The sequence below is a fragment of the Phoxinus phoxinus genome (genome assembly GCF_949152265.1).
Source record: "Phoxinus phoxinus genome assembly, chromosome: 22".
Classification (NCBI taxonomy): domain Eukaryota; kingdom Metazoa; phylum Chordata; class Actinopteri; order Cypriniformes; family Leuciscidae; genus Phoxinus; species Phoxinus phoxinus.
The window spans coordinates 6587569-6609374 of NC_136897.1; the positions used below are offsets into that span (position 1 = coordinate 6587569).

The following is a 21806-nucleotide window of genomic DNA, read 5'->3' on the forward strand; positions in this document are numbered from 1 at the left end:
CTAGTTGTTAGGATTCGGCGCTCTCACCGCCGCGGCCCGGGTTCGATTCCCGGTCAGGGAATGAGCTTTTGCCCTCCAAAGGCGGTCGTGATTGCAAAATGGCGGACTTCGAACTCGAGCGACCCTAGGAAATGTTTGCAAGTGAAAAAGAGCTCCTTCGAGCCGGAGTCGAACCAGCGACCTAAGGATTGCCAACTTGCCACCTACAGTCCTCCGCTCTACCAGCTGAGCTATCGAAGGCACACTGGTTGGTGACAGAACCTCAACCTATCAGGTTGCTGAAGCTCCGCCGCTGGCTAAAAGGGCTACTGGCACGGACAGACGTGCTGGCTGTTTCGACAAGTGAAGCAAAGAAAACGCCAACTTCCCATACCGGGAGTCGAACCCGGGCCGCCTGGGTGAAAACCAGGAATCCTGACCGCTAGACCATATGGGATCTTCCTCCCGCCTGGAACAGGCCCTTTGGCTTTTAGTGTGTGACAGCCCCCTTTAAGATCATGGGAATGATCCGAAGGGATTGTCTACTGAATTCAATTTCATCAGGCTCACCGGAGGGAGCTCTCATTTGCCACGCCCAGGGGGTTCAGTTTCCTCCCATTCCTGCGATGGCATAATAGACACTATAAACTGGTCGTAAAGCAAGGTCCTTTTGACTGTACTCATGCAATACAATTGAAAAGACGCATGGTATTGTATGGTAGCCGTTATCCCACTGACAAAGCAGCCTATTGTTGGACTGTCAATTTTTTTATACAAACAAAAACGATGGCCTAATAAAACGGAATAATAAATACCGGCTATGGGCTGACAGCGAAGCAAAAGAGGCAGAGCGAGCCAGCCAGGAGTCGAATCTAGAATCTTCTGATCCGTAGTCAGACGCGTTATCCATTGCGCCACTGGCCCACCGATCAGAGCGTCCTTGAGCTTACACGGGACCTGTTGGTGTTCGACTGGGCAGAGGCCTGTCATGACATCTACTTTTTCTCATGCCATTAACAGGCCTGGAGCCAACGTCAGGAAGGGGTCCGATGTGGGGCCTGCTATAAAAAACCTTCGAGATGGAGGCCTCACATATTGGGGATCTCGGTTGCTTTGTTTTCATGGCAAGTGGCGGTGTCGTTCGGATATTCCAACAGAGCCTGTGACAGTTTCTCAGCGGAAGAACTGGGATCCAGGGTCAGAGACGTCTCCTCTCCCGGAGGAAAATACAAGCCTTAGTGGTCTTGCTGCAAAATCTGGTAGAGGCCCACAGACGGGCTTGAGGGGAAGGGGTCAACAGACCTTCCCTGGTGGTCTAGTGGTTAGGATTCGGCGCTCTCACCGCCGCGGCCCAGGTTCGATTCCCGGTCAGGGAATGAGCTTTTGCCCTCCAAAGGCGGTCGTGATTGCAAAATGGCCAACTACGAACTCGAGCGACCCTAGGAAATGTTTGAGTGTGAAAAAGACCTCCTTCGAGCCGGAGTCGAACCAGCGACCTAAGGATTGCCAACTTGCCACCTACAGTCCTCCGCTCTACCAGCTGAGCTATCGAAGGCACACTGGTTGGTGACAGAACCTCAACCTATCAGGTTGCTGAAGCTCCGCCGCTGGCTAAAAGGGCTACTGGCACGGACAGACGTGCTGGCTGTTTCGATAAGTGAAGCAAAGAAAACGCCAACTTCCCATACCGGGAGTCGAACCCGGGCCGCCTGGGTGAAAACCAGGAATCCTGACCGCTAGACCATATGGGATCTTCCTCCCGCCTGGAACAGGCCCTTTGGCTTTCAGTGTGTGACAGCCCCCTTTAAGATCATGGGAATGATCCGAAGGGATTGTCTACTGAATTCAATTTCATCAGGCTCACCAGAGGGAGCTCTCATTTGCCACGCCCAGGGGGTTCAGTTTCCTCCCATTCCTGCGATGGCATAATAGACACTATAAACTGGTCGTAAAGCAAGGTCCTTTTGACTGTACTCATGCAATACAATTGAAAAGACGCATGGTATTGTATGGTAGCCGTTATCCCACTGACAAAGCAGCCTATTGTTGGACTGTCAATTTTTTTATACAAACAAAAACGATGGCCTAATAAAACGGAATAATAAATACCGGCTATGGGCTGACAGCGAAGCAAAAGAGGCCGAGCCAGCCAGGAGTCGAACCTAGAATCTTCTGATCCGTAGTCAGACGCGTTATCCATTGCGCCACTGGCCCACCGATCAGAGCGTCCTTGAGCTTACACGGGACCTGTTGGTGTTCGACTGGGCAGAGGCCTGTCATGACATCTACTTTTTCTCATGCCATTAACAGGCCTGGAGCCAACGTCAGGAAGGGGTCCGATGTGGGGCCTGCTATAAAAAACCTTCGAGATGGAGGCCTCACATATTGGGGATCTCGGTTGCTTTGTTTTCATGGCAAGTGGCGGTGTCGTTCGGATATTCCAACAGAGCCTGTGACAGTTTCTCAGCGGAAGAACTGGGATCCAGGGTCAGAGACGTCTCCTCTCCCGGAGGAAAATACAAGCCTTGGTGGTCTTGCTGCAAAATCTGGTAGAGGCCCACAGACGGGCTTGAGGGGAAGGTGTCAACAGACCTTCCCTGGTGGTCTAGTGGTTAGGATTCGGCGCTCTCACCGCCGCGGCCCGGGTTCGATTCCCGGTCAGGGAATGAGCTTTTGCCCTCCAAAGGCGGTCGTGATTGCAAAATGGCGGACTTCGAACTCGAGCGACCCTAGGAAATGTTTGCAAGTGAAAAAGAGCTCCTTCGAGCCGGAGTCGAACCAGCGACCTAAGGATTGCCAACTTGCCACCTACAGTCCTCCGCTCTACCAGCTGAGCTATCGAAGGCACACTGGTTGGTGACAGAACCTCAACCTATCAGGTTGCTGAAGCTCCGCCGCTGGCTAAAAGGGCTACTGGCACGGACAGACGTGCTGGCTGTTTCGACAAGTGAAGCAAAGAAAACGCCAACTTCCCATACCGGGAGTCGAACCCGGGCCGCCTGGGTGAAAACCAGGAATCCTGACCGCTAGACCATATGGGATCTTCCTCCCGCCTGGAACAGGCCCTTTGGCTTTTAGTGTGTGACAGCCCCCTTTAAGATCATGGGAATGATCCGAAGGGATTGTCTACTGAATTCAATTTCATCAGGCTCACCGGAGGGAGCTCTCATTTGCCACGCCCAGGGGGTTCAGTTAGGCATAATAGACAGTTCAGGCATAATAGACACTATAAACTGGTCGTAAAGCAAGGTCCTTTTGACTGTACTCATGCAATACAATTGAAAAGACGCATGGTATTGTATGGTAGCCGTTATCCCACTGACAAAGCAGCCTATTGTTGGACTGTCAATTTTTTTATACAAACAAAAACGATGGCCTAATAAAACGGAATAATAAATACCGGCTATGGGCTGACAGCGAAGCAAAAGAGGCAGAGCGAGCCAGCCAGGAGTCGAACCTAGAATCTTCTGATCCGTAGTCAGACGCGTTATCCATTGCGCCACTGGCCCACCGATCAGAGCGTCCTTGAGCTTACACGGGACCTGTTGGTGTTCGACTGGGCAGAGGCCTGTCATGACATCTACTTTTTCTCATGCCATTAACAGGCCTGGAGCCAACGTCAGGAAGGGGTCCGATGTGGGGCCTGCTATAAAAAACCTTCGAGATGGAGGCCTCACATATTGGGGATCTCGGTTGCTTTGTTTTCATGGCAAGTGGCGGTGTCGTTCGGATATTCCAACAGAGCCTGTGACAGTTTCTCAGCGGAAGAACTGGGATCCAGGGTCAGAGACGTCTCCTCTCCCGGAGGAAAATACAAGCCTTAGTGGTCTTGCTGCAAAATCTGGTAGAGGCCCACAGACGGGCTTGAGGGGAAGGTGTCAACAGACCTTCCCTGGTGGTCTTGTGGTTAGGATTCGGCGCTCTCACCGCCGCGGCCCGGGTTCGATTCCCGGTCAGGGAATGAGCTTTTGCCCTCCAAAGGCGGTCGTGATTGCAAAATGGCGGACTACGAACTCGAGCGACCCTAGGAAATGTTTGCGTGTGAAAAAGACCTCCTTCGAGCCGGAGTCGAACCAGCGACCTAAGGATTGCCAACTTGTCACCTACAGTCCTCCGCTCTACCAGCTGAGCTATCGAAGGCACACTGGTTGGTGACAGAACCTCAACCTATCAGGTTGCTGAAGCTCCGACGCTGGCTAAAAGGGCTACTGGCACGGACAGACGTGCTGGCTGTTTCGATAAGTGAAGCAAAGAAAACGCCAACTTCCCATACCGGGAGTCGAACCCGGGCCGCCTGGGTGAAAACCAGGAATCCTGACCGCTAGACCATATGGGATCTTCCTCCCCCCTGGAACAGGCCCTTTGGCTTTTAGTGTGTGACAGCCCCCTTTAAGATCATGGGAATGATCCGAAGGGATTGTCTACTGAATTCAATTTCATCAGGCTCACCGGAGGGAGCTCTCATTTGCCACGCCCAGGGGGTTCAGTTAGGCATAATAGACAGTTCAGGCATAATAGACACTATAAACTGGTCGTAAAGCAAGGTCCTTTTGACTGTACTCATGCAATACAATTGAAAAGACGCATGGTATTGTATGGTAGCCGTTATCCCACTGACAAAGCAGCCTATTGTTGGACTGTCAATTTTTTTATACAAACAAAAACGATGGCCTAATAAAACGGAATAATAAATACCGGCTATGGGCTGACAGCGAAGCAAAAGAGGCAGAGCGAGCCAGCCAGGAGTCGAACCTAGAATCTTCTGATCCGTAGTCAGACGCGTTATCCATTGCGCCACTGGCCCACCGATCAGAGCGTCCTTGAGCTTACACGGGACCTGTTGGTGTTCGACTGGGCAGAGGCCTGTCATGACATCTACTTTTTCTCATGCCATTAACAGGCCTGGAGCCAACGTCAGGAAGGGGTCCGATGTGGGGCCTGCTATAAAAAACCTTCGAGATGGAGGCCTCACATATTGGGGATCTCGGTTGCTTTGTTTTCATGGCAAGTGGCGGTGTCGTTCGGATATTCCAACAGAGCCTGTGACAGTTTCTCAGCGGAAGAACTGGGATCCAGGGTCAGAGACGTCTCCTCTCCCGGAGGAAAATACAAGCCTTAGTGGTCTTGCTGCAAAATCTGGTAGAGGCCCACAGATGGGCTTGAGGGGAAGGGGTCAACAGACCTTCCCTGGTGGTCTAGTGGTTAGGATTCGGCGCTCTCACCGCCGCGGCCCGGGTTCGATTCCCGGTCAGGGAATGAGCTTTTGCCCTCCAAAGGCGGTCGTGATTGCAAAATGGCGGACTTCGAACTCGAGCGACCCTAGGAAATGTTTGCGTGTGAAAAAGACCTCCTTCGAGCCGGAGTCGAACCAGCGACCTAAGGATTGCCAACTTGTCACCTACAGTCCTCCGCTCTACCAGCTGAGCTATCGAAGGCACACTGGTTGGTGACAGAACCTCAACCTATCAGGTTGCTGAAGCTCCGCCGCTGGCTAAAAGGGCTACTGGCACGGACAGACGTGCTGGCTGTTTCGACAAGTGAAGCAAAGAAAACGCCAACTTCCCATACCGGGAGTTGAACCCGGGCCGCCTGGGTGAAAACCAGGAATCCTGACCGCTAGACCATATGGGATCTTCCTCCCCCCTGGAACAGGCCCTTTGGCTTTTAGTGTGTGACAGCCCCCTTTAAGATCATGGGAATGATCCGAAGGGATTGTCTACTGAATTCAATTTCATCAGGCTCACCGGAGGGAGCTCTCATTTGCCACGCCCAGGGGGTTCAGTTTCCTCCCATTCCTGCGATGGCATAATAAGACACTATAAACTGGTCGTAAAGCAAGGTCCTTTTGACTGTACTCATGCAATACAATTGAAAAGACGCATGGTATTGTATGGTAGCCGTTATCCCACTGACAAAGCAGCCTATTGTTGGACTGTCAATTTTTTTATACAAACAAAAACGATGGCCTAATAAAACGGAATAATAAATACCGGCTATGGGCTGACAGCGAAGCAAAAGAGGCAGAGCGAGCCAGCCAGGAGTCGAACCTAGAATCTTCTGATCCGTAGTCAGACGCGTTATCCATTGCGCCACTGGCCCACCGATCAGAGCGTCCTTGAGCTTACACGGGACCTGTTGGTGTTCGACTGGGCAGAGGCCTGTCATGACATCTACTTTTTCTCATGCCATTAACAGGCCTGGAGCCAACGTCAGGAAGGGGTCCGATGTGGGGCCTGCTATAAAAAACCTTCGAGATGGAGGCCTCACATATTGGGGATCTCGGTTGCTTTGTTTTCATGGCAAGTGGCGGTGTCGTTCGGATATTCCAACAGAGCCTGTGACAGTTTCTCAGCGGAAGAACTGGGATCCAGGGTCAGAGACGTCTCCTCTCCCGGAGGAAAATACAAGCCTTAGTGGTCTTGCTGCAAAATCTGGTAGAGGCCCACAGACGGGCTTGAGGGGAAGGTGTCAACAGACCTTCCCTGGTGGTCTAGTGGTTAGGATTCGGCGCTCTCACCGCCGCGGCCCGGGTTCGATTCCCGGTCAGGGAATGAGCTTTTGCCCTCCAAAGGCGGTCGTGATTGCAAAATGGCGGACTACGAACTCGAGCGACCCTAGGAAATGTTTGCGTGTGAAAAAGACCTCCTTCGAGCCGGAGTCGAACCAGCGACCTAAGGATTGCCAACTTGTCACCTATAGTCCTCCGCTCTACCAGCTGAGCTATCGAAGGCACACTGGTTGGTGACAGAACCTCAACCTATCAGGTTGCTGAAGCTCCGACGCTGGCTAAAAGGGCTACTGGCACGGACAGACGTGCTGGCTGTTTCGATAAGTGAAGCAAAGAAAACGCCAACTTCCCATACCGGGAGTCGAACCCGGGCCGCCTGGGTGAAAACCAGGAATCCTGACCGCTAGACCATATGGGATCTTCCTCCCCCCTGGAACAGGCCCTTTGGCTTTTAGTGTGTGACAGCCCCCTTTAAGATCATGGGAATGATCCGAAGGGATTGTCTACTGAATTCAATTTCATCAGGCTCACCGGAGGGAGCTCTCATTTGCCACGCCCAGGGGGTTCAGTTTCCTCCCATTCCTGCGATGGCATAATAGACACTATAAACTGGTCGTAAAGCAAGGTCCTTTTGACTGTACTCATGCAATACAATTGAAAAGACGCATGGTATTGTATGGTAGCCGTTATCCCACTGACAAAGCAGCCTATTGTTGGACTGTCAATTTTTTTATACAAACAAAAACGATGGCCTAATAAAACGGAATAATAAATACCGGCTATGGGCTGACAGCGAAGCAAAAGAGGCCGAGCCAGCCAGGAGTCGAACCTAGAATCTTCTGATCCGTAGTCAGACGCGTTATCCATTGCGCCACTGGCCCACCGATCAGAGCGTCCTTGAGCTTACACGGGACCTGTTGGTGTTCGACTGGGCAGAGGCCTGTCATGACATCTACTTTTTCTCATGCCATTAACAGGCCTGGAGCCAACGTCAGGAAGGGGTCCGATGTGGGGCCTGCTATAAAAAACCTTCGAGATGGAGGCCTCACATATTGGGGATCTCGGTTGCTTTGTTTTCATGGCAAGTGGCGGTGTCGTTCGGATATTCCAACAGAGCCTGTGACAGTTTCTCAGCGGAAGAACTGGGATCCAGGGTCAGAGACGTCTCCTCTCCCGGAGGAAAATACAAGCCTTGGTGGTCTTGCTGCAAAATCTGGTAGAGGCCCACAGACGGGCTTGAGGGGAAGGTGTCAACAGACCTTCCCTGGTGGTCTAGTGGTTAGGATTCGGCGCTCTCACCGCCGCGGCCCGGGTTCGATTCCCGGTCAGGGAATGAGCTTTTGCCCTCCAAAGGCGGTCGTGATTGCAAAATGGCGGACTTCGAACTCGAGCGACCCTAGGAAATGTTTGCAAGTGAAAAAGAGCTCCTTCGAGCCGGAGTCGAACCAGCGACCTAAGGATTGCCAACTTGCCACCTACAGTCCTCCGCTCTACCAGCTGAGCTATCGAAGGCACACTGGTTGGTGACAGAACCTCAACCTATCAGGTTGCTGAAGCTCCGCCGCTGGCTAAAAGGGCTACTGGCACGGACAGACGTGCTGGCTGTTTCGACAAGTGAAGCAAAGAAAACGCCAACTTCCCATACCGGGAGTCGAACCCGGGCCGCCTGGGTGAAAACCAGGAATCCTGACCGCTAGACCATATGGGATCTTCCTCCCGCCTGGAACAGGCCCTTTGGCTTTTAGTGTGTGACAGCCCCCTTTAAGATCATGGGAATGATCCGAAGGGATTGTCTACTGAATTCAATTTCATCAGGCTCACCGGAGGGAGCTCTCATTTGCCACGCCCAGGGGGTTCAGTTAGGCATAATAGACAGTTCAGGCATAATAGACACTATAAACTGGTCGTAAAGCAAGGTCCTTTTGACTGTACTCATGCAATACAATTGAAAAGACGCATGGTATTGTATGGTAGCCGTTATCCCACTGACAAAGCAGCCTATTGTTGGACTGTCAATTTTTTTATACAAACAAAAACGATGGCCTAATAAAACGGAATAATAAATACCGGCTATGGGCTGACAGCGAAGCAAAAGAGGCAGAGCGAGCCAGCCAGGAGTCGAACCTAGAATCTTCTGATCCGTAGTCAGACGCGTTATCCATTGCGCCACTGGCCCACCGATCAGAGCGTCCTTGAGCTTACACGGGACCTGTTGGTGTTCGACTGGGCAGAGGCCTGTCATGACATCTACTTTTTCTCATGCCATTAACAGGCCTGGAGCCAACGTCAGGAAGGGGTCCGATGTGGGGCCTGCTATAAAAAACCTTCGAGATGGAGGCCTCACATATTGGGGATCTCGGTTGCTTTGTTTTCATGGCAAGTGGCGGTGTCGTTCGGATATTCCAACAGAGCCTGTGACAGTTTCTCAGCGGAAGAACTGGGATCCAGGGTCAGAGACGTCTCCTCTCCCGGAGGAAAATACAAGCCTTAGTGGTCTTGCTGCAAAATCTGGTAGAGGCCCACAGACGGGCTTGAGGGGAAGGTGTCAACAGACCTTCCCTGGTGGTCTTGTGGTTAGGATTCGGCGCTCTCACCGCCGCGGCCCGGGTTCGATTCCCGGTCAGGGAATGAGCTTTTGCCCTCCAAAGGCGGTCGTGATTGCAAAATGGCGGACTACGAACTCGAGCGACCCTAGGAAATGTTTGCGTGTGAAAAAGACCTCCTTCGAGCCGGAGTCGAACCAGCGACCTAAGGATTGCCAACTTGTCACCTACAGTCCTCCGCTCTACCAGCTGAGCTATCGAAGGCACACTGGTTGGTGACAGAACCTCAACCTATCAGGTTGCTGAAGCTCCGACGCTGGCTAAAAGGGCTACTGGCACGGACAGACGTGCTGGCTGTTTCGATAAGTGAAGCAAAGAAAACGCCAACTTCCCATACCGGGAGTCGAACCCGGGCCGCCTGGGTGAAAACCAGGAATCCTGACCGCTAGACCATATGGGATCTTCCTCCCCCCTGGAACAGGCCCTTTGGCTTTTAGTGTGTGACAGCCCCCTTTAAGATCATGGGAATGATCCGAAGGGATTGTCTACTGAATTCAATTTCATCAGGCTCACCGGAGGGAGCTCTCATTTGCCACGCCCAGGGGGTTCAGTTAGGCATAATAGACAGTTCAGGCATAATAGACACTATAAACTGGTCGTAAAGCAAGGTCCTTTTGACTGTACTCATGCAATACAATTGAAAAGACGCATGGTATTGTATGGTAGCCGTTATCCCACTGACAAAGCAGCCTATTGTTGGACTGTCAATTTTTTTATACAAACAAAAACGATGGCCTAATAAAACGGAATAATAAATACCGGCTATGGGCTGACAGCGAAGCAAAAGAGGCAGAGCGAGCCAGCCAGGAGTCGAACCTAGAATCTTCTGATCCGTAGTCAGACGCGTTATCCATTGCGCCACTGGCCCACCGATCAGAGCGTCCTTGAGCTTACACGGGACCTGTTGGTGTTCGACTGGGCAGAGGCCTGTCATGACATCTACTTTTTCTCATGCCATTAACAGGCCTGGAGCCAACGTCAGGAAGGGGTCCGATGTGGGGCCTGCTATAAAAAACCTTCGAGATGGAGGCCTCACATATTGGGGATCTCGGTTGCTTTGTTTTCATGGCAAGTGGCGGTGTCGTTCGGATATTCCAACAGAGCCTGTGACAGTTTCTCAGCGGAAGAACTGGGATCCAGGGTCAGAGACGTCTCCTCTCCCGGAGGAAAATACAAGCCTTAGTGGTCTTGCTGCAAAATCTGGTAGAGGCCCACAGATGGGCTTGAGGGGAAGGGGTCAACAGACCTTCCCTGGTGGTCTAGTGGTTAGGATTCGGCGCTCTCACCGCCGCGGCCCGGGTTCGATTCCCGGTCAGGGAATGAGCTTTTGCCCTCCAAAGGCGGTCGTGATTGCAAAATGGCGGACTTCGAACTCGAGCGACCCTAGGAAATGTTTGCGTGTGAAAAAGACCTCCTTCGAGCCGGAGTCGAACCAGCGACCTAAGGATTGCCAACTTGTCACCTACAGTCCTCCGCTCTACCAGCTGAGCTATCGAAGGCACACTGGTTGGTGACAGAACCTCAACCTATCAGGTTGCTGAAGCTCCGCCGCTGGCTAAAAGGGCTACTGGCACGGACAGACGTGCTGGCTGTTTCGACAAGTGAAGCAAAGAAAACGCCAACTTCCCATACCGGGAGTTGAACCCGGGCCGCCTGGGTGAAAACCAGGAATCCTGACCGCTAGACCATATGGGATCTTCCTCCCCCCTGGAACAGGCCCTTTGGCTTTTAGTGTGTGACAGCCCCCTTTAAGATCATGGGAATGATCCGAAGGGATTGTCTACTGAATTCAATTTCATCAGGCTCACCGGAGGGAGCTCTCATTTGCCACGCCCAGGGGGTTCAGTTTCCTCCCATTCCTGCGATGGCATAATAAGACACTATAAACTGGTCGTAAAGCAAGGTCCTTTTGACTGTACTCATGCAATACAATTGAAAAGACGCATGGTATTGTATGGTAGCCGTTATCCCACTGACAAAGCAGCCTATTGTTGGACTGTCAATTTTTTTATACAAACAAAAACGATGGCCTAATAAAACGGAATAATAAATACCGGCTATGGGCTGACAGCGAAGCAAAAGAGGCAGAGCGAGCCAGCCAGGAGTCGAACCTAGAATCTTCTGATCCGTAGTCAGACGCGTTATCCATTGCGCCACTGGCCCACCGATCAGAGCGTCCTTGAGCTTACACGGGACCTGTTGGTGTTCGACTGGGCAGAGGCCTGTCATGACATCTACTTTTTCTCATGCCATTAACAGGCCTGGAGCCAACGTCAGGAAGGGGTCCGATGTGGGGCCTGCTATAAAAAACCTTCGAGATGGAGGCCTCACATATTGGGGATCTCGGTTGCTTTGTTTTCATGGCAAGTGGCGGTGTCGTTCGGATATTCCAACAGAGCCTGTGACAGTTTCTCAGCGGAAGAACTGGGATCCAGGGTCAGAGACGTCTCCTCTCCCGGAGGAAAATACAAGCCTTAGTGGTCTTGCTGCAAAATCTGGTAGAGGCCCACAGACGGGCTTGAGGGGAAGGTGTCAACAGACCTTCCCTGGTGGTCTAGTGGTTAGGATTCGGCGCTCTCACCGCCGCGGCCCGGGTTCGATTCCCGGTCAGGGAATGAGCTTTTGCCCTCCAAAGGCGGTCGTGATTGCAAAATGGCGGACTACGAACTCGAGCGACCCTAGGAAATGTTTGCGTGTGAAAAAGACCTCCTTCGAGCCGGAGTCGAACCAGCGACCTAAGGATTGCCAACTTGTCACCTATAGTCCTCCGCTCTACCAGCTGAGCTATCGAAGGCACACTGGTTGGTGACAGAACCTCAACCTATCAGGTTGCTGAAGCTCCGACGCTGGCTAAAAGGGCTACTGGCACGGACAGACGTGCTGGCTGTTTCGATAAGTGAAGCAAAGAAAACGCCAACTTCCCATACCGGGAGTCGAACCCGGGCCGCCTGGGTGAAAACCAGGAATCCTGACCGCTAGACCATATGGGATCTTCCTCCCCCCTGGAACAGGCCCTTTGGCTTTTAGTGTGTGACAGCCCCCTTTAAGATCATGGGAATGATCCGAAGGGATTGTCTACTGAATTCAATTTCATCAGGCTCACCGGAGGGAGCTCTCATTTGCCACGCCCAGGGGGTTCAGTTTCCTCCCATTCCTGCGATGGCATAATAGACACTATAAACTGGTCGTAAAGCAAGGTCCTTTTGACTGTACTCATGCAATACAATTGAAAAGACGCATGGTATTGTATGGTAGCCGTTATCCCACTGACAAAGCAGCCTATTGTTGGACTGTCAATTTTTTTATACAAACAAAAACGATGGCCTAATAAAACGGAATAATAAATACCGGCTATGGGCTGACAGCGAAGCAAAAGAGGCCGAGCCAGCCAGGAGTCGAACCTAGAATCTTCTGATCCGTAGTCAGACGCGTTATCCATTGCGCCACTGGCCCACCGATCAGAGCGTCCTTGAGCTTACACGGGACCTGTTGGTGTTCGACTGGGCAGAGGCCTGTCATGACATCTACTTTTTCTCATGCCATTAACAGGCCTGGAGCCAACGTCAGGAAGGGGTCCGATGTGGGGCCTGCTATAAAAAACCTTCGAGATGGAGGCCTCACATATTGGGGATCTCGGTTGCTTTGTTTTCATGGCAAGTGGCGGTGTCGTTCGGATATTCCAACAGAGCCTGTGACAGTTTCTCAGCGGAAGAACTGGGATCCAGGGTCAGAGACGTCTCCTCTCCCGGAGGAAAATACAAGCCTTAGTGGTCTTGCTGCAAAATCTGGTAGAGGCCCACAGACGGGCTTGAGGGGAAGGTGTCAACAGACCTTCCCTGGTGGTCTAGTGGTTAGGATTCGGCGCTCTCACCGCCGCGGCCCGGGTTCGATTCCCGGTCAGGGAATGAGCTTTTGCCCTCCAAAGGCGGTCGTGATTGCAAAATGGCGGACTACGAACTCGAGCGACCCTAGGAAATGTTTGCGTGTGAAAAAGACCTCCTTCGAGCCGGAGTCGAACCAGCGACCTAAGGATTGCCAACTTGTCACCTACAGTCCTCCGCTCTACCAGCTGAGCTATCGAAGGCACACTGGTTGGTGACAGAACCTCAACCTATCAGGTTGCTGAAGCTCCGACGCTGGCTAAAAGGGCTACTGGCACGGACAGACGTGCTGGCTGTTTCGATAAGTGAAGCAAAGAAAACGCCAACTTCCCATACCGGGAGTCGAACCCGGGCCGCCTGGGTGAAAACCAGGAATCCTGACCGCTAGACCATATGGGATCTTCCTCCCCCCTGGAACAGGCCCTTTGGCTTTTAGTGTGTGACAGCCCCCTTTAAGATCATGGGAATGATCCGAAGGGATTGTCTACTGAATTCAATTTCATCAGGCTCACCGGAGGGAGCTCTCATTTGCCACGCCCAGGGGGTTCAGTTAGGCATAATAGACAGTTCAGGCATAATAGACACTATAAACTGGTCGTAAAGCAAGGTCCTTTTGACTGTACTCATGCAATACAATTGAAAAGACGCATGGTATTGTATGGTAGCCGTTATCCCACTGACAAAGCAGCCTATTGTTGGACTGTCAATTTTTTTATACAAACAAAAACGATGGCCTAATAAAACGGAATAATAAATACCGGCTATGGGCTGACAGCGAAGCAAAAGAGGCAGAGCGAGCCAGCCAGGAGTCGAACCTAGAATCTTCTGATCCGTAGTCAGACGCGTTATCCATTGCGCCACTGGCCCACCGATCAGAGCGTCCTTGAGCTTACACGGGACCTGTTGGTGTTCGACTGGGCAGAGGCCTGTCATGACATCTACTTTTTCTCATGCCATTAACAGGCCTGGAGCCAACGTCAGGAAGGGGTCCGATGTGGGGCCTGCTATAAAAAACCTTCGAGATGGAGGCCTCACATATTGGGGATCTCGGTTGCTTTGTTTTCATGGCAAGTGGCGGTGTCGTTCGGATATTCCAACAGAGCCTGTGACAGTTTCTCAGCGGAAGAACTGGGATCCAGGGTCAGAGACGTCTCCTCTCCCGGAGGAAAATACAAGCCTTAGTGGTCTTGCTGCAAAATCTGGTAGAGGCCCACAGACGGGCTTGAGGGGAAGGTGTCAACAGACCTTCGCTGGTGGTCTAGTGGTTAGGATTCGGCACTCTCACCGCCGCGGCCCGGGTTCGATTCCCGGTCAGGGAATGAGCTTTTGCCCTCCAAAGGCGGTCGTGATTGCAAAATGGCGGACTACGAACTCGAGCGACCCTAGGAAATGTTTGCAATTACCCCCACCCTCTTTGAAATGTTGTCATTTTAAGTATTTAGATTAGATAGAAAAGTGTTTACAGGTACAAATATTGTGAGAATACAAATAGGCAGAATGACAGTAATGTGAGGGCAAAGATGAACAACCCTTTTTATTTGCATAGATTTTTGTAGCATAGAAGTCAATAAAAACATTTAAAACAGCAGTGCAATTTTGACACATCTATCTAAAATAATAAATAGCAAACCAAAACAAACATTTACTGCAGTGCAATTTTGACAGGGCAACTAAAATATTGAGTTAACTTTTTGAAAATAATCATAAATAACAGATACAAAATATCTAATATACATAATATATATATATAAAACACAGAATAGAGGAGTATAATAATTGTAATATACTATTAATATCAATAGTAAAATAAATTAATAATAATATAAATACATACATACATACAATATCAATCAATTAGTGCAAATAGTGTGGTGCAGTTTAGCGCTGTCTTCCACAGTGGAATGTTCCAAATTCCAAATTGTCGAAAGTTCCACCTTTCACTTCTCCACTGTCTTTTCACTTTTATTACACCTTTCACTTCTTTTCACTTCTATTACACAGTGGAATGTTCCAAATTCCAAATTGTCGAAAGTTCCACCTTTCACTTCTCCTCGCTTCTTGGTCTCTTTTTGCCATATCCTCGTGTCTGCAGTGCTGCCCTCCAGTCGGTGAATGAATTAGTGGCTGTCTCCTCACAGTACCAATTGCCAAAATACTGGAGATGAGATGGTGGTTTTCTCTCCTTGCTACACTTCTTGCAAATGATTACTTCTGTTTTCCGGACATATTTTCTTGACTTCATGCCCATCTGCTCCCTTTCCTGCTTTTTCTTCCTGTAGTACTCAGTGGTGTATGGTACAAAGGGCTGTGCTGATGCTACTGCTGCTGGCATAGTTTGCCCAGGTGGTGCTACAATGAGCATTATAGGTTGGAAGGAAACAGGAGTAGGAAGGATACCTGGGAGTGGTCTAGATGGCTGCCCAAGTGAGGTTGATGCAAGTGGTGGTGGCAGTATCATTTGAGGTATTGGTGGCCCAGATCTGATTTTGGCCGTCCCAGCTGTGTTTGGAGGCAAGTTGAAAATATGAGGCTGGTCATTATTCCCACGCTGCAGATTCTGTTCTTTCTGTAGTGCTGGTGGAAGCCTATCTGGTGCTGTCATTGGGGCATCTGGTGCATGGAGTCCCTGAGTCAAAATGCCCCTCTCATTATTTCTAGTACGTCTGCTGTACCTAGAAATGACAAATGGTACCATATGTCATTTTGATGAGAAACTGTACACAAACCCATATGAAAATACTGTACTGGTCTTGTATCAAGTATGGAGGCATGCATGTGTTGTGTATGATTAATGAAATAAATTAGTGTTAAATAAAGGTGTAACTATTCACTCGTTTTCTCAATGCATTGATTACAAAACATAAGTTTCTAAACTCACCACTGTGTAAGTGTAGCTGCATTGACCTCAGGTAACTGGAGGGTGGTCTGCTGCATCACTTCCGCATTGCTCAAGATGCACTCTCTGATGTGCTTGTAGGCACGTGCAATCAAGTTAAATCGTGAGATTTTAACTCCTTCTTTACGCACAGGGTTGGGATAGAGAGCGCACAGTTTCACAAAAACTGCCTCGACAATTCTGTTGCAGTCAGGCCACTGTGCAGGACTGTTTGCTCCAACAAAACATCTGAAAATGTGGAGAGAGAATTCAAACAGGTTGATACTGTATGTAGTCATTCTATTCAAAGAACAGCCAGACATGATGGGAAAAGATCTTACCTCCTGGTACTCTCTACCCCTGGTGCCACAATTTTTTTGGTTGCCCTAAACCGGCCTGTCTTCAGGGAAGATTGATGGCGTGGAGAGTACACAGTCTTTTCTTTGTCATAATCTGCTAGTCCTTGCCACAAACTAATAATTTGTGCAGATTCTTCACTTGTCAAGGCAAGACTGTGTTCTCTGAGTTCAACCAATATCTCTGCTAAGTTCTGGACTGCACCAAAACCTTTGATGTTGTCAGGTCCAACCGAATCCTACAAAAAAAGTAAAAAGTGGCAGTTGAAAATCCAGTTTTGTCATCACAGGAACAATAAATAATTACAATTTTAAAATAACTTTTTTATTTTTACTGTATTTTTGAGAAATTAAATGCAGGCTTCTTTCAAAAACATAAATATTTTGACCACTAGCGCATATATATATACACAAAGACACTTTATATACATGGAATTTATAAATTAATGAATTGAATGAATGCATAAATAAACAAAGACAATAGGTAATAAGAATATAATATAATAATTAGAATAAGGCCTTTTCATTACCATTAAAGTGAAATAACTGAACATAAACAGTCTGATAAAATGCTAATTTTAGACAAAACACGTCAGACGGACTTGGGAGGCTTTTGCATCTGAAGTCTTCAATTATACCTTTGTTTAAACAACAAGTACATAAAATGTATGAAAAGTCTGGATTCTTACATCAGGAAAAGCAGATGGCATTGCACAGGAAGACACCTCACTGGACAGGTTTCTGTGTGTCCATTGTAGAGCCGGTGTAGACTGTGTGACAGGTGGAGTTGGCAAGGGACCAAAAGAAGGTGATGTGACTGCATGCATACGGTGTAGCGGGCAACATGTGTGGATCCTCTGAGGTTGTTGTGGATGGTGTAGAGGGCAATGTGTGTGGATCCTCTGAGGTTGTTGTGGATGGTGTAAAGGGCAACGTGTATGGATGCTCTGAGGTTGGTCTGGATGGTGTAGAGGGCAACGTGTGTGGATGCTCTGATGGGACTGCACATGCTGTAGAGGGTAACACACATGGAGGCTGCTCTACATCCAAGGCAGAGAGGGTCAAATCATCAAAGTCCACAGGTTCCACATAGCCCTCATCTTCTACAATAGACACATCAGCAGTCTCCAATTCCTGAATTGCAGACTTGTAGACCTTGGGAACCTCGCCAGTCTGCTGGTATAGATACTCTACTCCAAGAAGTTCACCTAAAACACAACAAGAGGAGAAAAAAGTTCCTACACATTCCAAAATTCCATAATTTCCCAAACTGTGTAGGAACCCTGTACAGTTGACAATTATTTTTTTGATTAAGGGCCCTATTTTAACAATCTAAGCACATGGTCTGAAACACACGGCGCAAGTGCACTTAGGGTGTGTCCGAATCCACTTTTGCTAGTCGGCAAGTCAACGAAGGTAAAAATGGTCCCAGCGCATGGTCTAAAAGGATCGTCCCTATTCTCTTAATGAGTAATGGGTGTGTTTTGGGTGTGACGTGCAATAAACCAATCAGAGTCTTATCTCTATTTACATGGCGCAGTTTGCAAGCGGAAAGACTGAACGCTTCTCCAGAGAGCAAACGGATCTGCTATTTAAACAACGTGGCACAGGACGAGAAAATGATAACTGCGTAGAGCTGAAACTAGCAAAAAACACTTAACAGACAACTGTAATGAACGTACCAGTATATTGAAGTGGAGTAACATATGACACTATCTTCAGTCCAAGAACATCTTCTCCCAGCACATTAGCAGCATGACGAAGGAGGCCACTGTATGAATGGTGCTTCTGCACGCCCTGAGAGGTTGCAGCATCTGCTCTGTCCTCATTCCACCGGGCTAATCCATCCAACAGGTAGGCTTGGAAAAATGTATCACTGGCCAACGTCCCTAAAGGAAAGAAAGACACAAAGACAAATTTAAAGAAAAGAAGACTTTAATATTACGTTACTTACAACCATAATACATTTAACTTTAAAAGACTTATAGGACAGTTACTTTACCTGGAATGAACCTGTTTAGATGCAGGTGAAAAGATTCCAATGAAGTCGAACCTCTGGCACACCTAAATGTTGGCAGAGTGTGCCCTCCCTTTTTCAGGGTTCCTGTCTGCACATAGAGCTGCACACCAAGGGGATCTTGAATGCAGGCCACGTGCTTCCTCTGAGACTTCAATATCTCAGCCATTCGAGCTGAATTGATGAGAGGCACGCCCAAAGTGTCACGTCCCCTCTCCCCTTCAAAGGACTGGATCAGCTGGGTGATGAGATCCACAGTCTCCCTTGTGCCACGTGTGGTTCTCTTGCAGTGAAGGGCCAGTTCACTCTTGCTGAGGCGACGCAAAACATCAGCATCTGAAGGTTGCATTAACTGTGCTTCCAACTCTGCACGCTTTGCTGCGACAAGCCTGTCTATGTCCTCCTGGTCCCAGGAAAAAATACAGCGGCTGAGGTGAGCCATGAAAGATGAATACAGCTGATGTGAATCTGTTGTGCACCCCACAGAAATCCGTCTCATGAAATGCCATATGTCGAGTCTGATTTCCATGTCCTTCCATTCCGCAAACATCTTTTTGAGGTGAGTAGCCCCACAGCAGTCTCGGTCGACATACAGGAGTACAGGCGGAGGCGCTGCAGCATCCCTGTACCTTTTGATGATGCCAGCAACCATCTGCGCCAATCCAAAGCCTTCACTTGCTGTAAGAACAGACATGATGACCTGACCATGTTCGTTTCCGACATTTGTGACCCAGGTGGCTGTTCCAGCACTGTGACCAGCAAGCTTGCGTGCAACCTTCTTGGTGGAATCCATTTTCAGCACTCGTCCAAACAGTGATGTTATACTGGCTTTTACCTCATCCAGTCTTTGAAGGACATCCTGAGCATACACCTGCATCAGCCACCGGTGCTTGGGTACAGGGAGCATAGCAGGTGGGTGTTCGAAAGACACAGGCATAACAAGACCTGCAGTGATCCCTTTGTGGAAACTCTGCCAATCTGTCAGAAACTGGACAACCTTCTGCAGCCAGATCTCAGAGTGCTGCTCCTCAAGCTTCTTCTGCACTTGACTGCTGCTGTTTCCCAGACCTCTCTGACGCAGAAGGCGGACCACTGCCATGTCGCATGCCAACTTTGAGGTAAGAATGCAGGGAAAGTGAAGCCTATGACTGATATCAAGCTGTGATATGATGTCAAAGCTCCAGCTGATCACATTCCTCTTGCATTTCCTACAAGCCAGGTACTCGGACGCCATAAAGTAGGACGTTTTAACATCGACTACCTGTCGGATTTTCTGGTGCAGTCCTGCTGAAGTGAGCTCCTCCTTAACACAGTCTGAATGTGGACATGTTAGTCGAACTCTCCAAAGCTTTCTTGGCATCCAAAGAAAGAAGGGGTGGCCAAAGTAGCGCTCTGTCCCTGGTACTCCAGTAACTGCAAAGTGCTGTTGTGGAGGGTACCACCACATCCTGTCCACTCTGGCGAAGTCCATTTCAGGTTGGTTGTGGGATGAAAACTTAAACAAAGCCTTTGATATCCACAGCTGATCAGCAGGTGGCAATGTGTGAGTCCAGCCCACTGGGAGGCACATTTGTTTACCTTTGCAAAATGAACAGAAAAAAAACCCCGATAAACTTTTAATACGTGACCTTAAAAAATAAAATAAAAAATACCTTTCAGATGTTCAGGGACTTACTGGACACTTGCGATTCCAACAAGTCTGCATGTTCAACCAGCTCATGGTCATCCTGCTCAGATAATGCAAATGAGGCAACACTTGTAGATTCTACAGGCACTGGCACAGTTGGTTGAGATCTCTTTGTAGATCTTCCAATTAAAGCTGAAGAATACAAATACAACAAATTACACATACTACACAACTTTGCTGCACTTTACTCTGTACTAGTAATCACTGTCATTTGAAATATTAATACATTTATAGTAATAGGAACAGTTATTTTGAATTTTAAACCAAATAAATGCAAGCTTGCAGAATATAAGTGACTTCTTTGGTATAACATTAAAATCATTCATAAAACTATGCAAATTTTAATGCACTATACTAGTAATAAACACTGTATGCACTGACAGATTAAGGGAAAAAAAATCATATTTCTAAAGACTGCTTACCTGGTTGGGCTACAGGTGATGTTAACATTTTTTTGACGGCTTTGTCAAGGCTTTGTGGATTGCGTGATTTGCCAATCAGAAGGGAGCGGACAGATGAGACTGAAGGTATGGACTGTGGGGCACTGGAAGACTTCTGCCGGGAGCCTGTGGATAAGGACTGTGGGGCACTGGAAGACTTCTGCCGGGAGCCTGTGGAATCCATGTTTGCTGCCTTAATACGGATGGCCTCACGACCCTCTGGGAAAAAGCTGGGGAAGAATAGTCCGTATAAGAAGGGGAAGAAGGGGGGAGAAAAGGGGGAAAAAAAGTGAGAAATTCAGTAAGTCATAGGTTCGAATCCACCCCATCACATAAAATATTTTATTTTATTGATTGTTTCATTTCTAAGTTGGATTGTGTGTATTTGATTTTTATCGATTGTTTCATTGCTAAGTTACATTTTTCTTATTGGAGTAAACCATTTGAATTAATTATAAAATTTCATCCATAATACTTAAGATAGTATTTTTTGTCCAAATGCATTTATTAAGGTAATCATTTCCTATGGCAGTAGGGGCAAAACATATTAAATAGCATATTACAATATAGTGTCAATGCAGTTATAAGGGGGTTCCCTTATAACTGCATTCACACTATATTGTAATATGCTATTTAATTCAGAGTGAAATGGAACAGTTACTTGACAGTGAATGCAAGTACATTGAATTTCATTACATGCAATAAAACAAATACAACACACCAGTCTTCATAGAGAAACAGATTTATTAACTATATACATATTAGAAAAATGTGGAAAAGTACTGAGTTCACTATATGGAACAACAAAAGAACACAAACATAAAAATAAGTTTAAAATATAAGAATTTATGTACATAGACTATATAAAATATAAGTATATAAAATATATGTATGTGCACTGTACTTAAATATATATATAATAGTTTAATGTTGTTTAATATTTATTATATATTTCCATATGTGTTATAGTGTAAGTATACATCCTTATACATACTCACATATACACACTTTTGTATTTTACTTAATATTGTTTTCATAATAATAATAATGATAATGCAAGATTTTTAAAAAAGTGCACAGTATAATCCTTTAAAATTAAATATGGCTGGGAGATAAAAAACAGAGCAGAGCCAACCAAGAGAGCAAAATGAATGAATCACTCACACACACACACACACACACACACACACACACACACACACACACACACAAGAGTTATTTTCTCACATTCTGTAACCACTGCTCCTTCGTAATTGTTTCTTTATTTGGGCAAAATATTTTGCCTTTGTACTGGCTATGGCCAGTTTCTTGTGTACGAAATTGGCCACACTTTCTGCAAGTATTTGCTTTTACAGTACGATTGTACGACCGTTTGGTTGGGGTGGCTGTGTCATTTGCAGGTGGGTCAGAGGAAATTGCTCCAGGGTTAATGGTGGGAAATGGGGCTGGGCAGGGCAACA

General features: G+C 48.1%; 1 protein-coding gene across 1 annotated transcript; it reads right to left on the reverse strand.

Moving 5' to 3' along the window:
- Window positions 1-17168: 17168 nt before the first annotated feature.
- Window positions 17169-19146, reverse strand: LOC306990713 (uncharacterized protein). Its single transcript, XM_079597917.1, has 2 exons — window positions 17885-19146; window positions 17169-17410 (listed from the first exon to the last, which is right to left on the reverse strand). Exon 1 carries the CDS (start codon window positions 19124-19126, stop codon window positions 18185-18187), a length of 942 nt encoding a protein of 313 aa, XP_079454043.1. The 5' UTR covers window positions 19127-19146; the 3' UTR covers window positions 17169-17410; window positions 17885-18184.
- Between the last annotated feature and the right edge of the window lie 2660 nt (window positions 19147-21806).